Below are 13849 nucleotides of genomic sequence, written 5' to 3'. Positions count from 1 at the left end.
TCTCTACAGAGGAACTCTGGAGCTCTGTCAGAGTGACCATCGGGTTCTTGGTCACCTCCCTGACCAAGGCCCTTATCCCCTGATTGTTCAGTTTGGCTGGGCGGCCAGCTATAGGAAGAGTCTTGGTAGTTCCAAACTTCTTTCATTTAAGAGTGATGGCAGCTCCTGTGTTTTTTGGACCTTCAATGCTGCAGAACATTTTTGGTACCCTTCCCCAGATCTGTGCCTCAACACAATCCTATCCCAGGGCTCTACGGACAATTCCTTCAACCTCATAGCTTGGTTTTTGCCAAAGTTGGATTACCTTTCTAACCAAAGGTAATGGAAACAGGATGCACCTGAGCTCAATTTCGAGTCCCATAGCAAAGAGTCTGAATACTTACGTAAATATGATATTAGTTTTTTTAATATAAATTTGCAAAATGTATTAATTGTTTTAATACATTTTAGGAAAATGCTGTAACGTAACAAAATGTGGACAAAGAGAAGGGGTCTGAGTACTTTATGAATGCACTGTAACACTTTTTATTAAGGAAAAAGGTACAAAATCTGTCGGTCTGCCCCTGAGCAAGGTAGTTAACCCCCTGTTCCCTGGGCGCCGAAGAAGTGTTGATTAAGGCAGCCCCCCACACCTCTCTGATTCAGTTGGGTTAAATGTGGAAGAAAAATTTCAGTTGAATACATTGTTTGTTAACTGACTAGGTATCCCTCTTTCAGTATGTTGTGTGTAGGCCAGTGACAAGAAATCTCAATTTCATCTATTATAAATTCAGGCTGTAAAATAACAAAATGTGGATAAAGTTGTGGGGTGTGAATACTTTCTGAAGGCACTGTAGTTAAGAAGGAATACATTTGGTCTTAAACCAAAATGGTCAAATTGTCAAAATTGTCCAACTGCTTGGAAGTTTTCCAGGATGAAACACAAATAATTTGCTAACTCCAGTCATGTATCCAGTGTAGAATGGTTATTTGCACTCTTACATGTGTGACTTGCTTTGTAAAACATGTGGCTCAGTGAGATTGTGGTAAATGTCAGTCTGTGTGGACAGATAGAAAGCTGATCCGGATAATTCCATAACATCTGAAAAGAAAAGTGGGATTACAGCCAGGATTTTTGTCCTTCAGACATATTCTTTTACAAAACTTATTTTGGTAGTTTTAATGAAACTGAGCTTAGTTTAGCCTGCTGTGGTCACATATGGGTCTTTGGGACCCTGGTGTTGGTTTAGTAATAGAGATTGCCCTCCCCGACCATGTCTCTACGTGGTCTGTAATACTACTTTGGACAGAGATGATTCAGCTTGGATTTTATGTTGTTGTTGTTGATAATCCCCCAGAATGAGGAGGTGAATTTCGGTCCTCGCACACAACGCACTTATATCAAACCATCTTAATAACACTGTTACCAATATACTCACGTACACATAAACACACATTCACCACATTTTTATCATATGTATGTATTTAATGCTTATTGTCTCTGTCACATTGTCTTTATCTTACTTTTTTTGTTCTGTTATAATATGCAATCTTTGTATTGTTTTCTTTTCTGCTATTGTTTCCTCTCACATCCCATTGTACTTCTACCTTAATAAATTAACCTAAACTAGAGCCATAAACCATAAAGGGAGGGTCAAGATCATCCCTGTAGATTATGGTATGGGTGCGGAGGATGTGCGCCAAAAACATGCTGAGGGACACCTTGGAGAACTACATAGTGTATCAGGAGGACGAAGCTGCCAGAATGAGGACAGGATTAGGGTACGATTCAGAAGAGGAGCTGCACTACTCCAAGCGATCGGAGGAGGAGCTAGAGGAAATTGCCTCCTTAGCAGAGACCATTCATTCTGAGAATGGGAGGGGCCATGGCCAAGGCAGACATGCTTCATCCCATGGAAGTTACATAGACAAGCATCAGAGTTATCTGGTTAAGAAGAGGGGAAAGGTGGAAATGGGAGGATGGGCTCCTGAAGCAATGCTGTCTCCAGTGAAGGAACCACGTGACAAATATATGGATCCCCAAGGACCCCTAGAGATGTCAAGGAGGAGAACCAGACAGAGTCTTCACTTAAACCAGGAATATCTGGAGTGAAAAATGCTATGAGTTCATTACTCAGTTCCTTCACTGACAAGGTTAGCTCAGCCCCAAGCAGCCCAGCTCAGGTTCTGCAGAAACTAAGGAAGTATCACCTGCACCATCTTCTCAATCTGGTATATCCACACTGTTTTATTTAATTCCAAAATCCACCAGCTCCTGTATCTGTTGTATCTCCTACAGTTCACCCCAGCAGAACATTTCCTTCAATTTACCTTCCCAGTCTGATGCCAAGACACAAGTCCACAATCAAGAGACACCAGTCATTAGAACAGAGATTCTAAATAGTACAAGTGATAAAGCTCAGGACTCTGCAACGATGCCACAAACACCAGTAGTCACTTTCGCTTTTGAGAAAATTTGTTTTGGTCAACTTTTTTCAGGTGAAGAGGTAGTGAACTCCACAGAGGGAAAATGACCTCCAGGGAGAAGTGGCTCAAGAGAGGACTCTCAAAATCTTGCAAACTGGGATGAGAAATGTATCCAACTAGGTGAACAGTCAAGGGCTGTGATAGGAGACAGAAGCCTTGATAATTCAAGAAATACACCCCAGAATAAACGATGTGTTAATGCACAAGGAAAAGTTGTGCATGGGAGACATGACTGACTGCCTCTCAGAAATATGTGCCTACAGTGGGTGGGAAGCCCATTAGCCAACTAGAACCAGTGAGTTAAAGGTTCTTTATCCCTTTCAATAAATATTTCAGCTCATTAATTGCACCAGTTAACCCTGTTCTCTCGCAGGGCCCTCCCTGTTGCAGTGTATCCTGTATTTGAGTCAGAACCAGATATTAGCTTAGATAACCCGATGGAGGAGCCACCTTTAGGCAGTAAGCTAAAATGTCTGTTTCTTTCCTCTGATGATGTCTCTTCCCAACAGCCTTCAAACCCAGAAAGAGGAATGTTCTTTGGAATCATGAAATTTGGTTCTGGTGAGGATGTCCATGCCTCCAAACCCCCAGAAAATCCTAGTCAACAACAGGCCCAGCATCACCAATTCACCCCAGCTCCACATCAGTAGCATATGCAGCAACATCAGAGACCACCTCCAATGCCTCTTGGGCATGCTCCTCCTAAACCTGAACCTCAAGGTTTTTTAACAGGACTTCTTAGATTTGGCTCTGCAGGTGACTTATCTGGGAACCAACCACCATAGCAAGTTCCCCCAAACAGTCAACCCCCTGATCCAGTAATCCTCAACAGTTCCCTTGCAACCTCCCACACAAGTGCAAGTCCTCATTCTCACCCGGGGGGTATTCTCTCAGGGTTTCTGAGGTTTTAATCTGCAGAAAGCCTATCACTTAGGTGTACAACCTCCCCAGGCCTAACAGCAAGGTGCTTTCCCAAGCAATCATCCAAGTCAGCAACGAGCACCAAACCCATCTCAACAAGCACCCCCTCAACAAGGAGGCATTTTCTCTGGGTTGTTTAAATTGTGTTCCGCTAATGTTTTGAGCAACCAAACAACTCGGAATCAGCAGAACGTCAACCAACAGAATATGCCAGGAACAAACCGTGGTCCACTGAGAAACCAGCCTTTTCTAGACAACATCCAGGCTTTTCTAGAAAACATACAGTTCCAGAACCTGGAATTTTTCAATTTGCTTCTGAATGACACACATATTAATTTTCACAAAGTCTGCTGCCTCAGTTTGTATGATGGCAATTTGCATAAACTCCAGAATGTTATGAAGAGTGATCAGATGAATTGCAATTAGTTGCAAAGTCCCTCTTTGCCATGCAAATGAACTGAATCCCCCCCCCAAAACATTCCACTGCATTTCAGCCCTACCACAAAAGGACCAGTGGACATGTCAGGGATTCTCTCGTTAACACAGGTGTGAGTGTTGACAAGGACAAGGCTGGAGATCACTCTGTCATGCTGATTGAGTTCAAATAACCGACTGGAAGCTTCAAAAGGAGGGTGGTGCTTGGAATCATTGTTCTTCCTCTGTCAGCCATGGTTACCTGCAAGAAACACGTGCCATCATCATTGCTTTGCACAAAAAGGGCTTCACAGGCAAGGATATTGCTGCCAGTAAGATTACACCTAGGTCAATCATTTATCGTAATATCAAGAACTTCAAGGAGAGTGGTTCAATTGTTGTGGAGAAGGCTTCAGGGCATCGAAGAAAGTCCAGCAAGCGCCAGGACCGTCTCCTAAAGTTGATTCAGCTGTGGGATCGGGGCACCACCAGTACAGAGCTTGCTCAGGAATGGCAGCAGGCAGGTGTGAGTGCATCTGCACGCACAGTGAGGCAAAGACTTTTGGAGGATGGCCTGGTGTCAAGAAGAGCAGCAAAGAAGCCACTTCTCTCCAGGAAAAACACCAGGAACCGACTGATATTCTGCAAAAGGTACAGGGATTGGACTGCTGAGGACTGGGGTCAAGTCATTTTCTCTGAATTAATCCCCTTTACGATTGTTTGGGGCATCCGGAAAAAAGCTTGTCCGGAGAAGACAAAGTGAGCGCAACCATCAGTCCTGTTTCATGCCAACAGTGAAGCATCCTGAGACCATTCATGTGTGGGGTTGCTTCATGTGTGGGCTCACTCACAATTTTGCCTAAGAACACGAATGAAATAAAGAATGGTACCAACACATCCTCTGAGAGCAACTACACTCAACCATCCAGGAACAGTTTGGTGAATAACAATGCCTTTTCCAGTATGATGGAGCACCTTGCCATAAGGCAAAAGTGATAACTTAGTGGCTCGGGGAACAAAACATTGATATTTTGGGTCCATGGCCAGGAAACTCCCCAGACCTTAATCCCATTGAGAATTTGTGGTTAATTCTCAAGAGGTGGTGGACAAACAAAAATCCATAAATTCTGACAAACTCCAAGTATTGATTATGCAAGAATGGGCTGCCATCAGTCAGCATGTGGCCCAGAAATTAATTGACAGCATGCCAGGGCGGATTGCAGAGGTCTTGAAAAAGAAGGGTCTACACTGCAAATATTGACACTCTGCATCAACTTCATGTAATTGTCAATAAAAGCCTTTGACACTTACGAAATGCTAGTAATTATACTTCAGTATTCCATAGTAACATCTGACAAAAAATATCTAAAGGCACTGAGGCAGCAGACTTTGAAAATTATTGTCATTCTCAAAACATTTTGCCACGACTGTACCATACCAATCAGTCCCCAATCCCTCAGACACTTTCTGCAGCTCCTCTCATTCCCCCTAGCCAGCAGTACCCAAACATGCAGGATGTGCAGTTGCAAAGACAAAATCAACCAACTCAACAGCCTAGTCAACAAGTGCAAAGTCAAAATCAACTAACTAGCAACCTTGTCAATTCAGAGTTCTGCTCTCTGGGCTATTTAAAAAATATTTCACAGACAATGTGCCTCAGCCAAGAAAGGCAGCAACATGTAACCTCACCACCACGTGTAACCTCACCACCACGTGTAACCTCACCACCACGTGTAACCTCACCACCACGTGTAACCTCACCACCACGTGTAACCTCACCACCACGTGTAACCTCACCTCACGCATTCTAATCGAATGATTGAACAGAAATGGTACTGGACTGAAGAAGAGGGTGCATTGAACTTGACCAACAAAAGGAATAAAGCTAAGTTTGGCAAATGGAACTCCTTTGATAATAGCAGCTGTTATAGTCTTAATAGCATTTCATATCATGAGGGATACTATGAGGAGAATCTATCTTATTCAGCTAATTGGCAATATAGTGATCAGACTGTTACTCAGATACCTAGACTTTTACGACAAGCCATCATGTCTCAGCAAGCTGCTCCACCAACACAGCCCACAGTCCTAACCATTTCCATGAGCTCACTCAATAAACCTGCCTCTCCCCTACAGCCACAAGCACAGCACAGCACACCACAGATAGTCCAGCTCGAAAAAAACTGCTGAAAAACAAGCTGAACCACCACAGGGGGGATTTATGAGCATTTTCAAGTCTGCCTTACTGATTGAGGAGCTGATGCCAGAGCCCACTAAGCCCTCAGAGGCTTTGTCATAACAAGATGGGACTGGTTGCACTGCTAGCTTACCTGGGATCACAGACCCACATAAACAAGAATACTAGAATATTCTGTGTCCATTTGGGTCAATAGGCAGTTTCTTTAGTGCAGAGCCTCCTCCATCACAGCAACTACAACTAAAAACCTGTAGTTAGAAATTAGCCAAACAGACTCACAACACAAGGTTCTCAGTTGACACCATGCATACCTTCAATTCAGAAACAACAAACAATGGATGGTTCTGGGAAAAGTGGGGTCCAACAGCCAGCTCTTGGTCAGCAATCAGGTAAAAGCATGTCACAAGTATTTCCTCCTAATACAATCACTGGCCCCACCCCGGGCCGATCAGACTATTCCACCAACCGGACAAACCAAATAGGAACCACCCCCAAAACCAACAGGCAGACTGTTTGGCTTTATGGGAGAAATTGGAGACATGGTCTCTGGAACACCACAACCACCAACAACTGTCACCACTATTAAAGAGGAAACTCCTGGTATTGGATTATTGTCCATGTTTGGTGAGTCTAGTCCAAACTGGGTCCTCATCACAAGCACCTCCCCCAAAACCACCTGGTAAAAGTTTATTCTCAATGTTCAGTGGACCAAGTCCACTACAGGCACCATCTCAATCTGGGTCCACCTCTCAGGTGCCTCAACCAGAGGCTAACTCGATTCTTGGAAGACTCCTTTCTGGTTCAACTGCCAATGAAAGCCCAGCAAAATGATTGTATTCCATGTTTGGTGGCCCCAGTGGCCCACATCCTTCAGCAGCAGCTCTGTCAGTTACAGGGTCCTCCGTTCCAGGATCTACAGTGCCTAAAGAACCACACACGGAAGTGTATTTTCCATGTTCAGTGGCCCTTTGTCACCCCCACAAGCTAGCTTTGATGAATCGGCAACCACAGTACCTACTCCTGAGTGTGCCACTACCCAAAAGGAATCCATCCCAGAGTGTGCACCTCAGGAACCTGCCACAACTAAAGAACCAGAAGCCCTTAAAGAGCCACCACCTACAGACTCTCCTCAAACTGCAGGCTCTATGTTGGGAGGGTTGTTTGTAGGATCTAGTCCCCAGCCCACTGCAACTACTCCTCAAACAGACCCAAGCTACTGGATTTCTTTCCATGTTTGGAGGGTCTACTCCCCAGCCTGGCACAGCTGCCCCTCAAACTGCAGGTTCTAGGTTTGAGGGTTCGTTGGGAGGGTCTAGTCCCCTACCAGCTACAACTACTCCTCAAACGGCACCAACAATGCCCACAGAGAAGAAAATAGCAACAGATATACCTGACACCACCCCAGCTGATAGCAGTGTCAAAATAAAAGACCCGGGAGGCAGACTGTTACGTTGCACAAAGATTCACAATTGAGTCACCTCGACAACCTGACGCCAAAACTCAACCTCGAGTCAATTTCCTTCAAACCTGATCCTAAGGCTGTTAAAGTAGTCCAAGGCCAAGGCATTGAGAAACCTCCTGCTTCAGTTGTCAACTGTCAATCAAAAGAAGCTGATATCCATACAGCATCAGGGCAACCTGCTAAAACAGAACAGCCCTCAAAAGCAGCACTACCTCCAACGAAGGAGCAGTAATACATGAGAAGCACATGGTAATTTTGTGGGAGAGCCAGAAAGTAAGGAAATGGACAAAATCAGGCCCACCAGGGGTAAGTGCCCAGATGATTACCCCAGCCGACCAGTTGCTTAAGACTAAAGAGCCAGCCCTCATGTCCCTGTTTGGTGGTTTTATTTCAGGAACTGATGACGCTGGAAAGTCTTTTGGATCCATGTTTTGATCTACACAAACAATTCCCCAAGCCCTTCCCATAATTCCCCATGCAGAAGCAGGTGGTGGTGTGTTCTCCAGGATTCAAAACAATATCTGCAGGCCTGTTTCAGGAGGACAAGATAAGTGTAGCAAAGCAAGAACCATCCACTGCCTCTGAGGTTTCTGGGGGGCTGCCAAACCTCCCAAACTACAAGCTCCCCCAGTTGTTACCACTCAGCCTAAAACTAATGATAAGCCAATCAAGGAGACAAGCGATCAAAGTTCGGTAGGTCCCCCTGGTGATTTAGACAAACCCCAGATTTTCATCTCCACACCTGAGGTAGATCCTTCAGCATCCCTTTCCCAGAAGGAGAAGGAAAGCCTTGCAGAACCACCCCTCTCTGCAGATCCCACCTCTGGACTGCATCTGGACGACCAGTTCAAGAAGGACCTATTGAGTGCTAAAAGGCCAGTAGAGGCATAATAAATGGTCTTCCCCAACACCCTTTATGATGCATTGATATTTTGGGGAGCGTAACCAGGGTCCAGCTCCGCAATCCACCCCACTGAGTACTGTGTTCTCTCTTTCCTTTTAACTGTGTTTGTTTTAAGCAGTTGTGCTACTGTGTTGGTGGTTGATTGGGAAGTGTATTATACCTGTTGTGATATTGACAATAAGCTAAATATTTCTTACTCTTAAACTCCTAGCGTACGATTCATTCAAGTTGTACATACATTGCAATTATAATTCTAATAATATATATATAACCTTACAGAATTCCCTGTTGCCATTCAGTTTGATCAAGTTAGAGATTTCAATCAGTCATGGTCTCCCAGAAATAGTAATACAAGAAACCCAGTACAGACAAACATTTATTGGGATAATCTGGTACATTAAAATTCATTTCAGGCAATTGGTGTATTCATTCTAATTTGCCAACAGGTAGTTATTTTCTCTGTAAGGTTGGGTGTCTTTTTAAAATGTTGTACAATTCATTAGAAACTATAGAATAATGTCTATATCCAATTAATGAACCTAGTTTTTCTTCATCACAACAATGATTATTCTAATATTAAGTCTCTTCCCTCACCACTCCAGTCCGGTAGAAAGTAGTCGCTTTGGGTCCTCTGGGAACCTGAGCCAGACCAGCTCCCAGATTAGTGAGACATGCCAGGAGAGTGCTCCAGGCTCAGGGCTGGAAGAGTCCTTACAGTCCTATCACAGTACCGGCTTCCACCCCTCCATCAATGTCCAGCAACCTACCAATGGACACATCCCCAGCAATGTTTTGGGGAAGAAGTTGGGCAGACCCTGCCTGGATCTGGGGAAAAGCTTAAATGGCTCGTTGAAGAAATTAGATCACTCAGTAGAGAAGAGATCCAACAAACATTTGCAAAGGTGAGTCATTTATAAGAGAAAGAAAGTTGTACATTTTGAACCTCCACTAAATATTACAAGTACATTCTTGGTGATTCTCTCACTTTATCTCTCAATCCACACATCTCAGTCTCCCTTTCCCTTCTCTCCATCCAGAATACACTGGTTGAAGGCCATCAACAAAGTCAGGGATCAGCTTCAAGAGGTAGGTTTTTTCCCATGTTAATCTTATGTGCCCTTTCCTCTCATATATTACCTTCTAATCATCTTGCCCACTCTACACATTCACAACCACACGTTTATTATCCTGCTCCCCATTTGTATTTTTCCCCATCTGCTTGGTTGAGTTTCACCTCTGGTAGTTCGAAATCGGCAAACTAAATTGCTTATTCCAAGTATTCATCAAGATGCGTTTACTTACGTGTATGTTTGCTGGTTGAGTTAGAATATGAAACAGCGGTTCACTGTTCTTGTTCTTTGAGTTAGATGTGACCCTAGTGGCTCAGCGCTTCAGAGGTGGAAAACTATCATTGATGGATTGTTAACTCAGAAATGAATCACTCTCACATACACCACAAAGGACCTCTCAATTGCAGCCTCTCCTCTTCTCGTGCTACCTCAGATTTGAGTGTTGAGGATCAGCGTGACAGATGTGTTGTTGCTTACCCTTACCACCTGGGGGTGGCCCGTCAGGAGGTCCAGGATCCAGTTGCAGAGGGAGGTGTTTAGTCCCAGGGTCCTTAGCTTAGTGATGAGCTTTGTGGGAATTATGGTTTTGAACTCTGATCTCTAGTCAATGAACAGCATTCTCACATAGGTGTTCCTTTTGTCCAGGTGGGAGAGGGCAGTGTGTAGCGTGATTGATATTACGTCATCTGTTGGGGTGGTATGCAAATTGGGGCGTGTCTAGGGTTTCCAGCATTTTGTTCTTGATGTGAGCCATGACCAGCCTTTCAAAGCACTTCATGGCTATCGACGTGAGTGCTATGCGGCGGTAATCATTTAGGCAGGTTATCTTAGTCTCTGTGACAAAGAAAACTATGGTGGTCTGTTTGAAACATATATAGGTATTACAGACTCGGTCAGGGAGAGATGGAAAATATCAGTGAAGACGCTTGCCAGTTTGTCTGTGCATGCTTTGAGTACACGTCCTGTTAATTCGTCTGGCCCGCAGCTTTGTGAATGTTCACCTGTTTAAAGGTCTTGCTTACATCGGCTATGGAGAGCGTGATCATACAGTTGTCCGGAACAGCTGGTGCTCTCATGCATGCTTCAGTGTTGCTTGCCTCATAACGGGCATTTAGCTTGTCTTTTAGGCTCACGTCACTGAGCAGCTTGCGGCTGGGTTTCCCTTTGTAGTCTATTGTTCAAGCCTTCCCTGCCACATCAGACGAGTGTCAGAGCCGGTGTAGTATGATTCAATCTTAGTCCCATATTTATGCTTTGCCTGTTTGATTGTTTGTCTGAGGGCATAGCGGGATTTCTTATAAGCATCCGGCTTGGTGTCTAGCTCCTTTAGCTCGGTGTAGATGTTGGCTGTAATCCATGGTTTCCAGTTGGGACCTGTACGTATGGTCACTGTTGGGACGACTTCGTCGATGCACTTATTGATGAAGCCAGTGACTGAGGTGCAGTACTAGTTGTTTATCTACCTTGTCTGCTGAATTACCTAAATGTAATAATTAACAATTGCAAAGCACACAGGGTATTTTTATTGGCCATGTTTCGGGGGCAGAGCTCATTAGAATAATACCCATAATGCATTAAGTTTTCATTTTACATTTGACATTTTGGTCATTTAGCAGACACTCTTATCTCACCATAGTGCCATCAGACTTCTGATACCAATGCAGGGTGAAAGTTGGTCACAAAATTGTGAACTGCTATAACAAAAAAAATTGTGTATACAATGATTTTGTATTTTGATAATACACATTTCAGGTTTCGAAAGTATCTTCTTACAACATACATTGGATTGTAGAGCAGACCAGTGAAATACAAAATACTAAAAGGTTATTGAAATGCATATTTTAAATTCAGAAATACTTCCCATCTCTGACTCATTCTCCCTCTGTAGCCACTGCACTAATGGAGTGATGAATTGCGCCTAGGAGAGAGACTGAACAACTAAATGGGAGAGTGAGGGAAAGATGCAGGAATATAGGGAACAAGTGTGATGGGAATAAAGAAGTACAGCTACAATGTTTATCACATTGTTATTTTGCGCATTTTGCAGAGCAAATTTAGGCCTTGCTTTATCCTGTGATGCTCACTTTGGGGAGTATAAGGATAGTGAAAATGTTTTGTACATTCAGATTTTTTATTTTTTATTGTACAAAATAATTGGATGGGCTGGGATATTTGCAGAAAAGTACTGTGAGAAACCATGCTGATTTTACATTGTAGACTCTGCGCTTACTACACAAGTGCATTTGATTGAGTTAAGAGGGTGGAAAAACCTGAAACTCCAAACTGAATACATCAAAAAAGGAATGACATCTCTGTCAACCTCAATTTATCCTGATTCTCTGTGATGTAGATGGCTTAAAGCTGCAATATGTAACTTTTTGGGTGACTTGACCAAATTCACATAGAAATTGAGTTATAGTTCTGCCTTTCTTATTGAAAGCAAGTCTTAAGAAGTGGAAGATCTGTTCTGTGTGCACTATTTCTATGCTCCCGGGTCTTATGTTGTGTTGTTGCGCCTTACTTTTGGTGTCCTATACCAGCTTCAAATAGTTGAAAAATACTATATTTTTGGTTATGGAAAATATATTTCACAGCAGTGTAGATTGTTCAATGATTCTCAACACTACTTGCTTATTTTGTCACACAAACTGAATTTAGGCAAACTATTTTAATTTTAGCCACCAGGAAATGGCAGAGCGATTTCTTGCATAGTGGACCTTTTTTAAGTAGTGATACCGGAGCTCCAAGGCATGCGTCGAAATCGCTAAGCAGTTTACTTCAAAACAGTGTGCCGATGCCTGTATCAGAAGCACGTGATCAATGACGTCCGAAGTTTAATTTCGTCAAACAATCACCCGATTGGTTTGGTATTGGTTTCGGTATAAGACAAAAAGGCTACTCGGCGCAGGCGCTGCACCGTGTGGGACGTCATCTATAATAATTTGGCTGCTTTAAATTATTTTGACCAGCATGTGCCACTAGTGTACATTGTGTTGATCAAAGCTGTGAGTAATGAACCTATTTTTGACACAATTGCCTGGAAAGCATCAATGCTTCTGGACGCTTTGTTTCTCCATCACTACCTTTTTATGGTTTATATTGCAAAAGAAAGACTGATGATATCTGACCAAGCTGTTGTTCAGAGACTGTTCATATCAGACCTGGGTTCAACACCTATTGCAGGTATTTCAATTACTTTTCAATACATTTCAAAACAAGTATTCAGAAGCTTTATTTGAAATTAAAACAAATAGTTGAATATAGGAATGTATTTGGAAATGTATGCATTTAACCCAGGAATTTGAAATAAGTACTTTCAAATGCAATTTGCTTGATTTAATAACAATTCAAATACTTAGATTCTCCTGTACTTCTGTATATCTTTTAGGCAGTAGTTCTGAAAGTAGTGCTCACAACCCCCAGAAAATAGCGTACTGTCAAATATGTGCATTGCAATCTCGCTCTGAAGTGTGTGCATTCAAAGCATTCTGAACAAATTAAGGGAATTGTTCACAAAACATTGGCACATTCTAAAATCCGATGATAGTCTTGGTAATGTGTTTTCAAACCTTCCCTTGGTCGTATTCTTTCGGGGCAGAAATCTCAGAGATCAGTTGGTACACTCTGATTTATCACCCCAAGATATTCCTGAACAACGTCTATTTGCGCCCCTACTGGATGGAAATTACAAGTGTAATGGCTGTGCTCAATGCAATGGCATTTATAAATGTAGGTCCTTCAAACACCCACAAACAGGGAAATTGATCCCAATCAAAGGTGTTATTACGTGCTCCACTAAGGCAGTTATTTATCTTCTAACTTGTCCTTGTGGTAAAAATTATGTGGGTAAAACAAAGCGCAAATTAAAAGTACGTATCTCAGAGCATCATAGCACCATTAGGTGTAAAACCCAGTTGCGGCCCACTTTTTGGAGGCAGGCCACTCGATTTCGTCTCTGCGTTATATTGGTATCGAACATGTCACCCTCCCTAGGAGAGGGGGTGACCTTGATAATTTATTGTTAAAATGAGAGGCTGCCTGGATCTTAAACTTAAAGACCCTTGCTCCCTTCGGTCTCAACATAGACTTTGCCATTGTAATTGTTTGTAAGCTTGTGTAGTCTAAAATTAATCTATGATCGTATGCTATCCATTTGTTGTTTGTATGCTGTTCTTTGTATGCCATTTTAATATTTGTGTGTGTCTTTTGACACTATATTAACGAGTCATTCCGCAGTGTTTGTGATTATACCCTGATGAAGACAGCTTGGCTGTCGAAACATTGGTAATTCAATTTTTGCATCTGAGCTCCTAGAGTGTGCGGCTCTCTTTTATTTTCAAGTTTTCTGCTCCGCTAGCCAGCACCTCGCCGAAGTAGGTGTGCATTTCTTTTTCTTCTAGATTATGAGGAAGGGG

General features: G+C 42.9%; 1 protein-coding gene across 1 annotated transcript in view; it reads left to right on the top strand.

Annotated features, from left to right (window-relative positions):
- LOC135544393 (protein unc-13 homolog B-like) overlaps positions 1 to 13849 on the top strand; it is a 113507-nt gene that overhangs the window by 46828 nt on the left and 52830 nt on the right. Inside the window, exons 9-10 of the mRNA XM_064971960.1 lie at positions 8967 to 9266; positions 9402 to 9450. Of these exons, the coding sequence (XP_064828032.1) occupies positions 8967 to 9266; positions 9402 to 9450 (349 nt within the window). The remainder of the gene's footprint in view (positions 1 to 8966; positions 9267 to 9401; positions 9451 to 13849) is intronic.

Source organism: Oncorhynchus masou, chromosome 8, assembly GCF_036934945.1.
Source record: "Oncorhynchus masou masou isolate Uvic2021 chromosome 8, UVic_Omas_1.1, whole genome shotgun sequence".
Lineage (NCBI taxonomy): Eukaryota > Metazoa > Chordata > Actinopteri > Salmoniformes > Salmonidae > Oncorhynchus > Oncorhynchus masou.
Note: the sequence above shows the minus strand (reverse complement) of the source record. Positions and strands in the feature narration are given on the sequence as shown.